The 18,235-nt window shown below is 32.0% G+C and overlaps 1 protein-coding gene across 2 annotated transcripts in view; it reads left to right on the top strand.

The window, feature by feature from the left end:
• Window positions 1-11,792, top strand: part of LOC127709113 (prostaglandin reductase-3-like) — a 37,426-nt gene extending 25,634 nt beyond the window's left edge. For both annotated transcript variants that reach the window (XM_052214463.1, XM_052214465.1), the window contains exons 7-13: window positions 82-110; window positions 5,228-5,302; window positions 7,242-7,313; window positions 8,298-8,359; window positions 10,016-10,118; window positions 10,498-10,683; window positions 11,590-11,792. In XM_052214463.1, coding sequence (XP_052070423.1) covers window positions 82-110; window positions 5,228-5,302; window positions 7,242-7,313; window positions 8,298-8,359; window positions 10,016-10,118; window positions 10,498-10,683; window positions 11,590-11,640 — 578 coding nt within the window. In that variant the 3' untranslated portion in view covers window positions 11,641-11,792. The remainder of the gene's footprint in view (window positions 1-81; window positions 111-5,227; window positions 5,303-7,241; window positions 7,314-8,297; window positions 8,360-10,015; window positions 10,119-10,497; window positions 10,684-11,589) is intronic.
• Window positions 11,793-18,235: the final 6,443 nt, after the last annotated feature.

The raw sequence follows: 18,235 nt of genomic DNA, 5'->3' as shown, positions 1-18,235 counted from the left end.
AAGAAAATTATAAATGTTTTGAAATCCTCTAATGTATATGAAGTTGATGAATTTTAATCATACTTTTACACCGACTTACAGCTGCGGCGGGTGGTACAGGACAATTTGCTGTATGTATTATATTAAAATATATATGCTACTATTTCTTTCCTTGTGTGACTCTTTTCTGTACTTTTCCTGCATGTTAGGATAATTGCTTCTCACGTTTTCAACTCTGCCTAAATATTTTGTACACTTTCTGGATTTTTAGAAGGCTATATGCATTACACAATTGATGCCTGGGAACCCCTATAACATGATTGACTGATTATTGGTAATTAACCCTGGCGTAGCTTACGTAGAAGCAACCGAGGCAGCTGCATCGGTAAGTGGCCTCGGTACAAAAAAAAATCTTTTTTATTAAACCTTTAATACAATTTCCCCCATATACAGCAGACTCGCTACTTAACACTAACATACCGACTAGCATCGTCATATTGCTGTTATTAATTCATACCCTTTGCGAATTCAAGACTTATGGAATATTTCCCTTCCCAAATTGGAAATCCCTCTTGCGGTAGTTTTTAGTAATAGAAATATGTCGGAGTCAAAGAAATGGATAAAATTGAAGCGAACAGATTTTTTAATCCTACCCCAAGCAAAATCAGTAAAATAGATGATGATCCAGCGAATATCTTGACCAGTCAGCTAAATTATTATTTTTGTGTGAGAATAATTTCTTGTACATGAGGGTCTGGGTGCGGTTTACAGAAAACAGAAAAATGCTCTGAAACTAATTTAAACGTAAAAGGAATAGATATATTTAAATGGGTGTAATACAAAACAAAGGAAACTATGGTCGAAAAGAATTAAAAATAAATATTTGAAGACCCCTATTCAAAATCTCATACATATAACCGGTAACGTCTAAAATTGAAACATCGTTGTGTGTTGACATTTCCCCCTACGTGTAGTACTTCAATTACTCAGAGTTTCATTGACTTTGATACCAATAAGATAAAATATACATCATTCAACATGCACAGAAAATAATGTGTATGTTTTATTCTCGCTATTTTAAATTTATAGTTTTTCACTAGCAGGAAATTTTGAATATTTAAAGGAGTCATTAATTTCAGAGACATATATGTATGGTATATGTCTGTTTGTTCATACAGATGTCAGTTTATATATTAAAATTTTCAACCAAATACTGTTTTCATTTATTCTGCAGACTTCAGAATAGCGTAAATATTTCCGTTAGTTCTTCGCCGGTTGTCATTTTCACCATGGGAAAAATTTCAAAACATGCAATGTAAGAATTTGAAGACCTTCCAAGAAATATCAGGGCGAAACACAACCAATAAAAGTGCCGTGGTGCACTTTACGTGTAGCATATGATTATTTCCTAGATTCGTGGCCCACGAATAAACGAATAAATGATCATCACAAACTAAACCTTTATCGTTTCGTTCATGTTTGTGCATTCAAAATTCTGTTCAGGAGTCTTTTGGCCATCGAATAAAGTCTTGTCTCCCTTCTCGTATAACGTTAAAGCTAATGTCACAGTGAGGTACAGCCACCAATATAGGAGTGTACGGTGACATGAAAAAATATCGGCAGATTAGGTATTTAAATTGGCTTTCAGGAACAAAGAGAACAGAAAAAAAGTAACTTCGGAGCTTGACATATTGTAAGGACATATATATATTGTTTGAGACCGTATGTCGACCTCTACATGACTTTTAATTTTGTTGTATTGTTGGCGTGCTGTGTCATTAACGTATACCTCATATCCATCTTTTATTCGCAATGAATTTAAAATCTTGGAAGTTCACTGAAAGGATTCGATGTGAAAAAGGGATAAATGTTTTGTGAACATTTATGTACTCATCTGAACATTGAAAACGACGCATGTACCAGTTATCAACTAATAAATGTGTAGTATAACTTAGTGTAAGGCATACAATGTATTGACATTATTATAATGAAATAGATTTAAACAACCATCATCATTTTACTAGATTCTTCAAAATTGCAAACACTGGACGTTAAGCAACCAAAAATCAATCAATCAATCATCAGAATTGCAAAACCTCTATAGCTTCTGTGGGGCTGCGCTCCACAGACCCCTGCCTCGGTAATAACAGAGAGCAAGCTACGCCACTGACACACTTAGCTATATCATGGCGTGCAGTTTTTATTGGTGTACTTGGAGAAAACCATCGACACCCGACAGAAATCCTTTACAATTAAGATAGATTCAATTGCAACACGAGCGAGGTTTGAACTTACAACCTCAGTGTTGACGCCTATAAAATAAGATCTACACTTTACGTTTCTGTATTTACTTTCACCCGGAACCCTCAAACCCAAAATTTTAATTTCTTATGATTTTTTTAAACTTATATTTGAATCAAATATAATTGAAAAATATTTGAAATTTTCTCGTTTGAATTGTTTTACATTTGTCATTTCGGGACCTTTTATAACTGACTATGCGGTATGGGCTTTGCTCATTGTTGAAGGCCGTACAGTGACCCATAGTTGTTAATTTCTGTGTCATTTGGTCTCTTGTGAAGAGTTGTCTCATTGGCAATCAAACCACATCTTCTTTTTTTTATTGTTAATTTTCAATATGATTTTTAAACAGCTGAACAGAACTTTTTTTCATTGTTTATGAAGGTAATTCTTGAGACAATTTCCCCGCCAAAATTTTAATGCCACACTAAACTAGCACACGGACCTATTTTTATTTTTCCAAAGTTTTAATGCATTATACATTTCTTTTGAAAAAAATGTTATTATAAAAAATGATTTTGAATTTCAATGATGAATATTTTTAAAAAGAGAAAAAGAATAAACGAATTATTGATTATAGACGTAATTTATATGGTATTCATCCAAATACTTTCGTTAAGTAAATAATTGATTGTTTTGCTTTTTATCCAGTGGAAAATATTTCATACATATGCAGGACGAGTACAAAATAAGGTAGCTAAGGACGTCTTTCGATGCCAAAATATTGATTGAAATATATAAAATTGTGATAAGTTGAGTGAGAATATTAAGGTAGTTTCTGTAAAGTTGGTTATGAAGCGTGGGAAATTTAGACAGCCACTGTAAAATTAGGATAAGTATTTTCGATATGGGCAGTCATTTAGCCATGCAAAGAGGCCACTAACGGACCCTTCAAAGAGTTGATGCAAGGATTATAGTGTATAGAAAATGGCACTCTCCCTTGAAGAGGAATCAAATTCAACATCCTCATTCTGACAGAAAGTGGCAGTGTATTTATGCATACACCACAACAAAATAGACGTCACTCTTTAGCAAGGGTTTACTGCTGGACGGTACCTTGTGGTAACTTTCTTTCAAATAAATACAATATTAATATAACTGATGAGTTTATAATCTGACATTATATTGGAAAGTTATTTTTCCAAATTGTCAATATATATAATATATTTTTATTGTGTAAATTTACATGTGGAAATCACCAATTACCTATTGTGACGGGAAGGTGGAACAACATATCCAAAAATGGTAGATTGTGCCATCTTTGCGAATCAAGAGACATCGGTGAAGAATATCATTATGATAGTCATGTAATGCTCTAAATCAAGACAGAAATAGGTTGTTACGACACTATTGTACTTTTTGTCCAAATATATATTAATTTCAACAATTAATGAGCTCAGTCGAGTAACTTTATTGTTCTTGAAAAACTATGTAGATTTACAACAAATTATAAATGTGAGGGTCACTCCTTCTGGTTAGGGTGTAATTAAATACTTTATGTCTGTATTGTTCACATTTGCTTTAATATTTAATTCAATTGTTTATATATATATATGGTCGTGTGGTCTAGCGCTTCGGATACAGTGCAGGCGATTTGGTGTCACGATATCTCAGTAGCATGAGTTCGAATCCCGGCGAGGGAAGAACAAAAAATTTGCGAAAGCAAATTTACAGATCTAACATTGTTGGGCTAATGTTTAGACGAGTTGTATATATCTGTATATATGGCAGTCAGCAGGGTTGAAGAACATCCGTTGTTCGACCTGTTAGTCAAATGAGTTTTGTTAAAAAATATACTTTTTCACCTTTTTGGTCTTTTGGAAAATGTTGTTTGTGCTGTATTTAGACCCCACTACCAAGAAATTTGTTTTGCATGCACACGTATAAAAATTACGGTTTTTATCCAACGCAATCATAGGTTTGAACGTTGTTTTCAATTTAGACTTGTATATATATATATTTGTTATGCATGCACACGTATAAAAATTGCGGTTTTTATCCAACTCAATCATAGGTTTGAAAGTTGTTTTAAATTTAGACTTATTTATATATAAATATATATATATATACCAAGAAATTTGTTTTGCATGCACACGTATAAAAATTGCGGTTTTTATCCAACGCAATCATAGGTTTGAACGTTGTTTTTAATTTAGACTTATTTATACTTTTTCGTTTGGGCTTGTATTATATTTATATATATATATATATATAAGTACGTCTAAACAAGTGACAACTCTACGACAGATCCATTCATTGGATCACCAGTGAAGGTGATACACGGCTGAAAACACATATTATATTCATAATCACTCTAAATATCAGCACAATAATGTTAAATCTGTGAATGAAGTAAGTTTTATTGAACATGTATGCTATATCTGCTTTTCATATTGCTTTTAAACAAATAGACCTACACGCATTGCTTTCATTAAAGAACTTTTGCTTAGAAAATTATGACACTGGCTTACAGAAGGCTGTATTTTCAAAAAGTAATAAAATAGCACTTGTAACAAACTAATTTATTGTTAATCTGTACAGTTTTGGAATTATGCTTGCAAACGTTTATTGTTGAGAAATTCATTCGAGTTACTGTGACTTCTAATTTCAATTTAACATCGACATTCGTTAACCGGGAATATATTTTTTAATTTAATTTAATTATAATTTCTTTTGAATCTTCATTTTGTAAATTCTGATCAGGCGCCGTTATATACAGATTTACTCACTGATTATTTGTACATCAAAGTCTATAGTGTTTGGATACTAAGTGACCTATAAGAACATACAACTTGTATAATGTGCATTTGTTGGAGTATAGCAGACCCTTTTCCCTAAATTGTGTCAGTCTGAAAAGCATTTTACGCTTCTACGAAAGCATATTGTTATGTTTAACTAGAACACTTGTATTTATTTGTAAAGTAAAATAATTTCGTTTTATTTGTAGGTGCAGTGGGCCAAAAAAGCCGGTTGTCACGTAATAGGTACTTGTTCCTCACAGGAAAAGGCTAATTTTTTAAAAGTTAGTTACTTCTCTATACATCTCTGGGCGTCTATAGTAGGGATTCTTTCATAGATTCAAAGCTTTGATTAGTAAATTTGGCTGTACCTGTAGAAAACTTATTAAAAACGGTATTTCACATCCTACATTTTACGGTAATATTGTACTAAAAGCGCGGAAATCACTATGTGATCCATGTAAACTTATCGAACCTTAAATTTAAACAAACTTATTAGTAAAGGTTATCTTACAAATGTTGTATTTATATCTTTGAATATAGTTTACATTGGCACAAATATCGATTTTGTCAATCGAAATTAAAACATAACTAAATTTGTATTCTTTTCAAACGTTTTTTTGGGATGTATAAATACACATCCACGTTCATTTTCTATATAGAGATTATACTTTATTTATATATTACATTATACATATTTATTAACAGGTTAACTCCTAACTATCTTATTGCCTGTCGATACTTTTATTTTGGCATTGTACAAGTCATGTCTTCTTTGACTGTTCATGACGTTAAAACACTAATTCCCTGGGATGTGTTTTAGTTGATTTTAGTCTCTAATGCATGATATTTTTTTTTTTACTAATTGTTTTTGGCTTTTAACTAGCTTTCAGTAACTGCGAGTACTCTCAAATCGTACTTTCTTGTTAATTTGACCTGTTGATACAATTTGTAATGCATTTTTGTTATCTTATGTTTACTTATTCAGTGTTGTATCTAGTCTCACTAGTTTTAATATATACCACCCCTGATAAGTGTTTAATATAACGATAAATTTTTACTTTTGTTCTCGTACTAGGAACAACAAAATTATTTATTTTGTAAAAATTATTTCCGTACTCCATGAATACCTTACAACAAAATTATTTTTATTTACCTGTGTACGTTATTTTATTTGGCGGCATTTTGTCCCAGGTTATGGTTGTCTTTCTGATATTATTTTACATCTAACCCCTTGTTTTATTAATTTTGTATTTACATTGTGTCATAGATCAAATTTATTCGTTCAGTGTATGTTCACTTGTTTTTGTTAATATGTCTTTTGATTGAGTAAAGTCATTGCAATTGATATTTTATAGTGTGTCTTTCTATGTTGTGATGTTACACTTTTGTTTCAGATAAGTGTGAAGGTTTGGTACCATTAAAACTTTTAAACCCGCTGCAATTGTTTGCACCTGTCCTAAGTCAGGAATCTGATGTTCAGTAGTTGTCGTTTGTTGATGTGGTTCATAAGTGTTTCTCGTTTCTCGTTTTTTATATAGATTAGACCGTTGGTTTTCTCGTTTGAGTGGTTTTACACTAGTCATTTTTGGTGCCCTTTCATAACTTGCTGTTCGGTGTGAGCTAAGGCTCCGTGTTGAAGGCCGTACTTTGACCTATAATGGTTTACTTTTACAAATTGTGACTTGGGTGGAGAGTTGTCTCATTGGCACTCATACCACATCTTCTTATATCTATACAATTGCAGTACCAAAATCAAAACAAAAACAAAAATAACAAATAGATCGAAACAGAAAGTGACCACTATAGGGTATTTTGATTGATAAGCTTCATTCATTTCTGGAAACAAATTTATACAGACCACAAACCTTATATGCTGGACAAAAATACATTCTCACTTGAGCGAATCTGATTCTTATTAAACGATTTGACATGGATAACAAGTTCATTTAAGAGTGCTTTTAACTAAACAGGGCCTATGTAAATCCAAAAAATCTAAACGGAAACGCAAATTTGAAAGACACTTTTTTCTTTTTTTTTTAATAAAGTATTAGATATTAAGGTGGATGTTATATCTAGTTTTTCTTTCTTTCAAACAGGGATATTATTCGTATTTCAAGTTATGCGCGTTTTTTTTTTTTTTATATTCGATGTGATTTTTACAACAAACACAATTTTCGTAATACTATTGTAAGGTATAAACTCGTTTCTCTCCTCTTTTAGACCCTTGGTTGTGATAGAACAATTAACTACAAAACAGAAAATATAAATGAAGTCCTGAAAGCTGAGTATCCGGTATGAATGTATTATAATGCTTTTTATCAATAAGAAAAGAAAACTATGATTTGGAGCTCAATATCAAAGTAATAATAATGAAAATAAAATAAGAGCAGCAAACGTTGATGGAAACCTCATTAAATGATCGCAAGACTCATCGACAAGAAAAGAGGTTAGGCCAATTTTCCCTCAATTGATTTCACACCAATACCATTTTGAAAAGTTCTCCATTTTTTTCTAGAATTCACGGTATAGTAGATTCAAATGTGTACTTTAGAGTTATAGCAACATCAAGGTGTATTTTGTGTATGTGATCGAATTAAAGATGCCTAAAGATGGTTCGACTGCAATTTTGACAGATTTTTACAACTGTTTAACATTTATCCAAAACCAAAATTGATTTGGGATTAGAACTATATACTGTCATTCGGATACACATTTATTTATTTTGATATCTATTTTGATTAGGGACTTACTTCGATGCCAAAATGTTGTCTTTAACAGCAATTTGTAGGACTGAAAAACATTTTTATTTGATTGAAATATATAAATTTGAGATAATCTGAGTTAGAATATTATATAGATTATTTTATTTTCGAATACTAGTAGGATTTAAAAACTTTCAGATTTTGACCGTGTATGTGAGGGATACAGATACAGAAAAAAATTGGCCGTACCTCATTCATACACTTTATATCAAGTTCAAGCTAAATCAAGGAAGAGAATAGTTTTCCTTTCCGGGTTTGCATATATTAATAACCACTCATATATTAAAAATCAAATGTTGAAAAATGTTAAAAGGCACAAAAGAATAAGTTTTAGGTATGTTTGTAGGTAAACCAGCATTAGGACTACATGATATACCACACAAACTAGCATATTAGAACAATGAAGCCTTGCGCATAAATTGTTTTTGGAACTTCATGGAGGTGAACTATACATGCGAATGCTGGTCTCTTTAGAAAACATAATTTAATTTTAGTTTTTTTCATGATCTTGTAGAATGGTTTGGACGTTGTGTACGAATCAGTTGGCGGTGAAATGTTTGAAACCTGTTTTAATAAGTAATAATTATTTTAAAATATTTTTACGCTTACATGAAATCTTGTAACAAATAAATAGTTTTATAAGGAGACAAGATAAGTGGAAAATAATTTATAACATAAAAGGATTAAATAAAAAACCTAGACTGTTAACGAGAAAAACATAATAACTTTGGGAAATATCCACTATGAATAAAACATTATTCAGTTGAAAATTGATAATACAAAAATGTTTAAACAAGTATATTTGTTAATCTTTTGTTGTTTGCCCAACTCCAATGGCAACTATTACATAGATATTCACTATGAGACTGAGAATTAAAACAAGACATCAAATAAATAGGTTCTGCAAATATGGTGGACCTGTAAGATTTGTAGAAAATTTCAATTGCAATGGGAAAACATACTTTGAGAAAAGCAAAACATTTAGACTTGCAACAGATCATCTTAATAGTCCTTAAAAGGTCGCATAAAGAGTTCTTAAACGTTCAGATAAAACGGTATTCCCCCAACACGAGACATGAGATTCAAAAAAGGGGGACAAGATAACCCGCGGTAATCAAAAACCATGAATTAAGAAAAACAACAGCATCATTGCCAACTGAAAACTATAGAAAAGACAAATAAAATTATACAAAAGACTACACAGAAAATTAAAGAGTAACAATTATGAACCCTAACAAAAAAAACCGGTGGTAAGCAGACCCTGTTCCATAGTTGGCACCCGTCGTGTTGCTCATGTAAGTACAAACCCAGTGATAAGTCTACTTCGGTATAGCACATTCGAAGAAAAGAAGAAAGGGATATGGTTACGGCAATTGGAGCATATCCGTCGTAATCTGTGAAGCAGATATTTTATATCGTTCAACCAGCTCGTGATGGCGTCCTTAAAAATATCCAAGGAATGTTTTCAACTTCCCCACTTGGAACTCTTGGTTCAATAGCTTTCTTGTAAGCAGCAACACTTTATCAAGGAAATCGTGATAGGAAATGCAAGCTCTGGAATATCATATCAACTGGGAGATATCTACGTCATATGCAGGCGCTGTTTGAATGTTGCTACATAGAAATGGCATGTTAACAATTGGGAAGATGAAATCATATATTTCGTCGTAAAGTTTTGTTCTAAACTTAGCCTCATTGTCAATTTCTAGATGTCAGACAGACTTAAACTTATCTATTGTATCCTTTAGTTCAAGTTCGATGGGATAGATACGTTCAACATAGTCATCAAAATTTAAATTATTTAGTGAGAGGACATCATCTATATAGCGGAGCGTGAAGTTAAAGGAGAATGCTAGTTTCTTTCCATTTTTTCTAAGAATGCCCTATATGAAGTCAGCCGTATATGAATAAAAGAACAAGTCGGCAAGAGGATTAGCACAGTTGGTGCCCATGAGAATGCCGATTATTTGTTGAAAAACACGTCATCTAAACTTAACAAATATGTTGTCAATCAAGAAATCAAGCATCTTGAGCCGGTTTTAAATACCCGAGTTTGAAGTATAAATATATGGATCTGAATTCAACAATCGGTGAATTTTTTGGTTTGTTTCATACCAAATGGAAACGGACACGTTTGTCTTCTTAATATATTTTAGGCATGATACAATGAGAGTTAACATGCGGAATACACATACAGTAGATATACTTAAAATATATATATTTTTTTTAAAGTTTGAAAGTGAGAGGTCGGTTGGTGATTATTGGTTTCATAAGCAAGTACGTAACAGATACCTCGTCACAAGTGATGCCTTTCTTTGAATCATTACCTCAAAAGGTAAGTATCACCAAATACATGCTTTTATAACTTACTATACGGTATGGGATTTGGTCATTGGAGAAGGCGTATAGTTGCGTGCATCTAAGTCATTGGACTTTGGAATGGTGTTGTTGTCTCTTTGGCAATCAAACAGCATCTCTTTTTTATATTCAAGAAGTTGAAACAAAATTGGACTATCATTAAATTAGAATTATATAAATGAATATATTTAAAGTACAATTTTTCATGATTGTAAAAAATATGAAAGTAGACACACTAGTTTCGAGAAGAAAATTGGTTTCAGTAGATTTCAGGCATACACTAATATTAACATGATTAAATAGTTTTGACTCTGTGTTGTCGATTTGATCATATATTTTGAATATCCAATTTGAAGGTGCTGACAAAGTCTTTAAGTGTTCGGGGATTTTTCCTTCCTCATTATCCTGTTGAAATGTTCACATTTCCTGGAAAGATTGCTGAGATGTACAACAATGGTCAAATAAAAAGTTTGGTGGACACCGGTAAAAACTTACCTAATGGACCCTTTGTGGGTATTGATAAAGTAGCCGACGCTGTTGAGGTAAATCAGTTGTTTTATTAGAGGAAACAGTAGTTTACAATTATTTGTTTTTGGGTTGCTCACCCAATTTTGTCAATATAACGGAACTATAGGCAACTGTCATACGAGTGGGAGGTTTAGCTAGCTACAAAACCAGGTTAAACCCACCATTTTCTTTGAAAAATGACCGTATCAAGTCAAAAATATGACAGTTAATTTCCATTCGTTTTGTTGGTTGAGAAAGTCTTACTTTTGATTTTGTCAGGTTTTATAAATCTCCACCTTTTTGAATTTACCTTTGAGATCGGCATTTTTCTTCTTTTATCGATACAAATCAAGGCTATAAGCAAAAAATGAGGGAATCGTATGAAATCCATAAAAGACTGAGTCAGGCTGCGTCGACAGGTTATAATAGAAAAACAAAAGATATGCCCAATGATATATCCATTCATGAAACAAAAATACCAGTGCATGTACAGAAAAAAAAACATAGACAAAAAGCAAAGGAACAGCGCTTTTATTTATTGTTGTTATTCTTCTTAAAGTCACAGCGAGGCTTTCAACACGGAGCAAAAAAAAACCTCTCACCTCACTGCAAGTTTAAGACGCCCCCCTAGCACCGGTTTGAGCGAAATTCTTTGCAGATGATTCGGATAGACTTTGTAAGATGTGATCAGTAAAGTAAACGAATGAATGCATGAATGAATGAATATAATATGCATTCGGTAAGTTGTATTAAGAAAGGGAATTTCTGTTTATGAATGGTTCATTATAACATATTTCTAAAAGTTTGTCTGTGATTCCAGATCAAAGATAGAGCTTGCACAAAATGATAGAAAACAGAAGTAGAATTAAACAACTTGCGTATATGCAGGTCTGTATTTGCTTATACTGTAATCTAACTCATTATTTTTTTTTTAATTTCAGTATTTATACACAGGGAAGAGTCTTGGGAAAATAGTGGTGGAAATAAAGTAGATTTGAATATTGTAATTTAAACTGAAAAAAGTCTGTGTGCATCTTCAACAATGGACACTTTCGAACATCGTAGACTAGAATAAAATTCATGACAAAAATCTTTTTTTATCTTGTATTGCTGATATTTATTTTCTAATTACACTTTCTTTCTATCTTCTTTTCTTTTTGGCCAGAAACAAAACAGAGCAAAAAAATCGTCACTAAAGGACAATTACTCCTATAAAAGAGAGGCGAAAGATACCAAAGGGACATTCAAACTCATAAGTCGAAAAATAAACTGCCAACGCCATGGCTAAAAAAGAAAAAGACCAACAGACAAACAATAGTACATAAAACATAGAAAACTGAAGACTGAGCAACACGAACCCCACCAAAAACTGGGGTGATCTCAGGTGCTCCGGAAGGGTAACAGATCCTGTTCAACATGTGGCATCCGTCGTGTTGCTCATGTTAGTACAAACCCGGTAATAAGTCTAATTCGGTAGGTCACATTCGGGAAAAGGGGACGTGATTGTAGTTACGACATTAATATCCGCTATCATCTGTGAAACGGTTATTCCGTAACGGTCAATCAACTCGTGATGGCGTCCGTAAAATTTACGAAGTAAAGAAAATTTACGAAGTAAAGAGTTTACTAACGATTTCCACAAAATTTGAATCATTAGTAAACTTTGTCTGGCTGATTTATTTTGTTATTTAGAGTGTCTATCTATCTTTTATAGTTTTCAAGATAATATACAAAAGCACGAAAAATTGTTAAAATCGGCATTAAAGAGCAAGACATCCAAGAAGGAGTCAACTGACGATTTCGGTCATGTTGACTTATTTGCAGATCTTGTCATGCTGATCATTTTTGCTATTTTAAGTATCTATCTATAATCGTTTTCAAGATACTAGACAAAAACACTAAAAATTGGTAAAATCGTCATTAAAGAGCAATAACTCTGATAAAGAGTCAACTGAAGATATCTGTCATTAGACGTATGAGTAGATCTTGTCTTGCCGAACATTGTAGGCTTTTAAAGTTTCTATCTTTCCGTAAAATGAAACTTTAGTAGAAAAAAGGATCTCTACGTTACCATTAAAATTCCTTGGTTCAAATAGCTTCCTATTAAATGGATGGACATGAGAAATACAAGTCATTAAAAATCAACTAACTATCGATCATAGTTACATATAACTCAAAAGATTTCTGAAGGGGTCAATATTAGACGGGTGTTTATACAAAATGCTTTTCTCCAGTTCGTCGCGAGTTAAAATTGTAAATACTTTACACAGAGCCTATAAAAAATTATGCAATAAAAACCAGTCCAAGTAAAGCGCTTATATCTATGACAAAATAATAAGGGGACGAAGTCCCCTATTACAGTAGAAAAATCAATGAAAAAAAAAAAAAAAAAATCGGGAAAATTTCCCGAAATTTTCATTGTACTAATGAACTCAAAATCGTTAACTTTTTTTTTGTAACATTTTTTAATTTCCGCATGCGCAGAAATCTGCTTCCTTCTTCCGGTCTCGTTTGTCATGAGACTTTGAGTGAAATATATATTTATCAGTCCAGTAAAATATAGGAAGGAACACAATAACAATTTCATTTCTAATTATTCTTTGATATGAAAAAAACGTTACCTGATGATAGCGTTTCTTTGTTTACATTGAATATGACGTCATAACTAAAATAACAGAACCAAAATCGGAAACGTTACGGTATTTCCGTTTCTTTTTTAACAGATTTAGAACTTAAAATATGTTTGAATTAAACAAAATAATTTATATAGACTTCGTCCCCTTTCACAGATAATGCCTGCCTCATATTAAAAGCCGATATAATAATAATAATAAAGCAGTATCAAGATTCTCACACGCACGAAAAGCAGACTCAGTGTAATCAATCCTCTAATATAAAATGTTTACAAAAAGGAAAATAGTTAATTCCCAAAGAAATGCCGATTGTGTATTGAAAAAACTACGTCCATCATACGGAACAAATTATTGTATAAATAATGACATGATTAGTAAATGTTTTGAGTTGTTGTAAATTTACTGTTCATAAAGCTTTACAATCAATCGAAACGCTTAGTTCTTCCACCTTGAGTTATACGTATAAGCAAGATAAGCTAAAACTGTGTATGGAGGAATTTTCGTTTTTAATGCTGTGCAACTTCCTTTTTGATTAGAGCGCTAGTGACGAAACGCGCAGCTGATGTACTAAATCATCAGGATGGTATTGTTGATGAGGTTTAACAACCACTGGGTCGATACAACGGCTGGTGGACGTTTTGCCCGATGATATCATCAGCTCAGTAGTCCACACGGTACATGAAATATAATTGATTGTTCCTTTTTTGTAAACATTTACTGATTATAAAACTTTAATATCATTCGAAATGCTAAAAGCTTTTCTACCCCCAGATATAGGTGGCCTTATCCAGAATTGGTTAAACGTTTTTTTTTTGCAATTTTTCGAAATCTTCCATGTACTAATAGGCCTTCCAACTGTTTTGATTCGAGCACAACTACAGAGTCGGATGTAGACGAAAAGTGCGACCTATGTACTAAATTATAAGCCCGGATTCTTTCTTGATTTTGTTTCGAATTTTAACCTAACTGCGGCAATAGAACTTTCACATTTTCACGAGGATACCAGCAATCCTATTGAACATTGTGTTGATGTTATGCATATAATTGTAGCAATAGAAGTAACGCAAGTTACGCATTACAAGTTGAAAATCATACTTTTGAGCTGAAAAGTCAAATGTAAGCATAATCAGTATCAAAGAAACTATTTACTGCTTTTTTTTGGGTCTTTAAATCATATGAAATTATTATACCTCAGCATGCTTTTTTCTACATAAAAAGAATGAAATATTTGTGCTATTTCATTCCACAGACTATTTGCCAGTCAATTGTTTCAAAGACTATTACCCCGGTTAATAGTTTTATCAACATATTTCCCGGATTTTTTCAAACTCAATTTTCATTTGAAAACAATGACGTCATTGACTATTCTGCTTAAATTTATCTAACAATTTTTTTTTAATAGTAACCAGTAAAAGGTCTGATGTATACCGCTTTGTCTGACAAAAATCAACTTTACACCTAAAACTGATGAAAATGGAACGTTTTTTTTTTTAATTTTCTTCGCCTCAATCCGCCTCAGCATTTAATAACAAAATCTATCTAACAGTAAGTTCATGCTTTTTATTGTGAGGAACAAAGGAAAACTCAAAAATATACACTAAACACATCGACGTCGACAAAAGAAGTTAGATAAATTTTCTATTGGAATGCCTGTAGCCAGTAACCGATTGCTATATACTTTGTTATCGCGCTTAGAGCTGTGGAAGAAGCATACATTGCATTGATTGTTTGATGTTACCAGTTTCCTGTCGATATTGTATCAAAAATATTGTATTAAAAGGTGTGTAAAAACTACAATGAAGAAAATGATGGAATCTACTGACCCCGTATATATATGGTATAAGGTCACTTTTCCTTATCTTATACCTTCATGTACTCAATTTACTCTATTTTTATACTTATGTCATAAATAATTATCACCTTTTTTTTTTATCAGGTATTAAATTTCATCAATTTTACAAACTGGTATGAATATTTACTGTTCAATATGACAACTGTATGAAACAGCAATGGTAATTTTGTCATGAAAATGAAAGTGTCTGTTCAGCCTCTGAATGAATCAATTATACACGATGTCTTTGTCTTTAATTGGTTCTGGCAAAACAGTTTATTTAGTTTTTGTTTGGTTGCTCAAACAGGTAATTGAAAACTTCTGTAGTACTCGATTATATATTCTCACATGTTTATCAATTGTTTCATACGAATGTGCTGATGTTGTTGAAAGTGCCATTAAAACAATTGCCCGCTAACCCCTAGTTTTCTTTCTAAACCTATTTTTCAAAATCTTATAGAATCCTTGTTATTTTTTCATTGATTTCGAAAGAAAAATACAAGGACACGGACCTTTCATTTTTTCTTCTTATTTTAGTTCTGTGATTTATATACTATCAGTTTTTAAAAAGCTTGTTTATTGTAAAAGAGGGACGAAAGATACCAGAGGGACAGTCAAACTCATAGATCGAAAACAAACTGACAACGTCATGGCCAAAAATAAAAAGACAAACAGACAAATAATAGTACAGATGACACAACACAGAAAACTAAAGACTAAGCAACACGAACCCCACCAAAAACTGGGGGTGATCTCAGGTGCTCCGGAAGGGTAAGCAAATCCTGCTCCACATGTGGCACCCGTCGAGTTGCTTATGTTATTACAAATCCGGTAAATAGTCTAATTCGGTAAGTCACATTCGTGAAAAGGGAAAGGTATTGTAGTTACGACATAAGGAACATATCCGATATCATCTGTGAAACGGTTATTCCATAACGGTCAACCAACTCGTGATGGCGTCCGTAAAATTTACGAAGTGATGACTTCAACTTCACCATTTGGAACTCTTGGTTTAATAGCTTCCTTGTGAGCAGCAATCCTCTATCAAGGAAATCATGATAGGAAACACAAGCCCGGGAATATCGTATCAATTGGGAGATATATACTCCGTATGCAGGCGCTACTGGAATGTTGCTACATAGAAATGGAAAGTTCACAATTGGGAAGCTGAAATCATCTCTTTTGTCGTAAAGTTTTGTTTTCAACCGACCCTCATTGTCAATTTCTAGATATTTAACAGAGTAGCGAACATCCTTAATGTTCTACCACCATTGGGACAAAACCAAATTCATGACGTCATTTTATGTATTACTAAATAACTACATGTATTATGATTTGTATGCTATACTAATACTTTATTTCGTAACCAAATACAGCTCATAGGATTAAACAGATACACAATTTATACAGTTTACATAAACATATACAGCATTAATGACATAAACAATTTCTAACATGTAACGGAGTTTGGCATACAATTTACATAGATATAAACAGTACATAAACAATCATCTGTTGCGAATATTTTCTGCCTCATAAAGGTATTTACCCAGATTATTTAACTCCTTTATGTTTCTTATAGATAACAACTGAACTAGTTTGAAAGTAGATGGGTTTCTATAATAATATATCTTAATATAGTAACGTCTGACATTTAAATATTTATCACACTCTAATATAAAATGATATTCATCTTCGATTACTTTTTTATCACACATAGTACAAATACGCTTTTTCTGGAAATATTAAAGTATCTTCCAGTTTCTACATTGAGTGAATGTGAATTGATTATATATTTAGTTACATATGATTGGTATAAACTGTTCAAGGGTCGATTCAAATAAATTTGCACAGTATGTCTATCACATGTATATATTGATACAAATTACATTTTGAAGTATTTTCAAAAAATGACAAGCCTTCAGCTATATTATTATCAACAACCCTTGTTTAAATTCATGTAAAAATAATTGACTATTTCCAAGACTTTGCGCTAACCATATATCATTAAAACCATACCTGTTTAGTATATCTGTTATCTTACTACAACTCCAGTTGAGTTTATCATTCGGTTTAACAAAACTAGATTCGTACTTATCTTCATAAATACTCTTCAAGATACAATTTTTAGATTCTAATAATTTCAACCAATAACGTACCATTCTTACATATCTATTTACATACAACCATATGATTTACAGTCTCTTTTCTCACTTTCAAAATTCTTTTTAAATAATACAAATGAAGCGTTTCTATATCAGATCCCTTATGAAAACCCCACATTTCATAATCATAATTCAAAATACTTGTTACATATGTATCAAGTAAGGATATCAAAGTCTTAGTATTAAAACAATCATCATAAATATTACTCAATAATCAAAATGTAGCCTTCTACCCTGGTCAGATAGTGTTTTTTGTGTTACAGTTAAAGTACCGTTATAATTTAATAACAAACCAAGATATACTAACTGATCACATATTTCTATCATTTTACCATTTAAATACCATTTTTCATTCTCTTTCATCACACCTCTGTTACGAAAAACCACTATTTTGGTTTTTCTTAAATCAATGCCAAGTCCATTCTGGTATGAACTATCATATACAGTGACTATCATTTTTTTGCAATTCAGAAATACTTTCGCTGAAGAGAACTGTATCATCAGCATACATAAAAAGATAAAGATTTAACATTTTTACTTCATATTGTTCTATTCCTTGTTTAATTAACTCAATTACTATGTCATTTACATAAATTGCATATAAAAATGGGGATAGTGATTCGCCTTGCATCAGGCTAACATTACAATGGAAAAACTCTAAATATTCACCAACTTATTTAACACAAGTTTTTAACTTAGAATACATTGATTTAATAAGATTCAAAAGATTTCCACATTATACCGCATTTCAACATTTTTTGCCATAAAACATAATAAGACACACTGTCAAAAGCTTTGACAAAGTCAATAACACAACAATAAAGACGTTTTCCTTTACGCAAACTTTTTGATACAACAGAATGAAGGGAAAAATGGCGTCGTGTGTACCATATCCAGGGACAAGACCAAACTGTGCATTAGTCTACAGTATACTGTATTCCTTGCACCACTTTAAAAG

Source organism: Mytilus californianus, unplaced genomic scaffold (assembly GCF_021869535.1).
Source record: "Mytilus californianus isolate M0D057914Y unplaced genomic scaffold, xbMytCali1.0.p SCAF_7, whole genome shotgun sequence".
NCBI classification, from domain to species: Eukaryota; Metazoa; Mollusca; class Bivalvia; order Mytilida; family Mytilidae; genus Mytilus; species Mytilus californianus.
The sequence above is the reverse complement of the archived record's forward strand: the minus strand, read 5'-3'. Positions and strand labels throughout refer to the sequence as shown.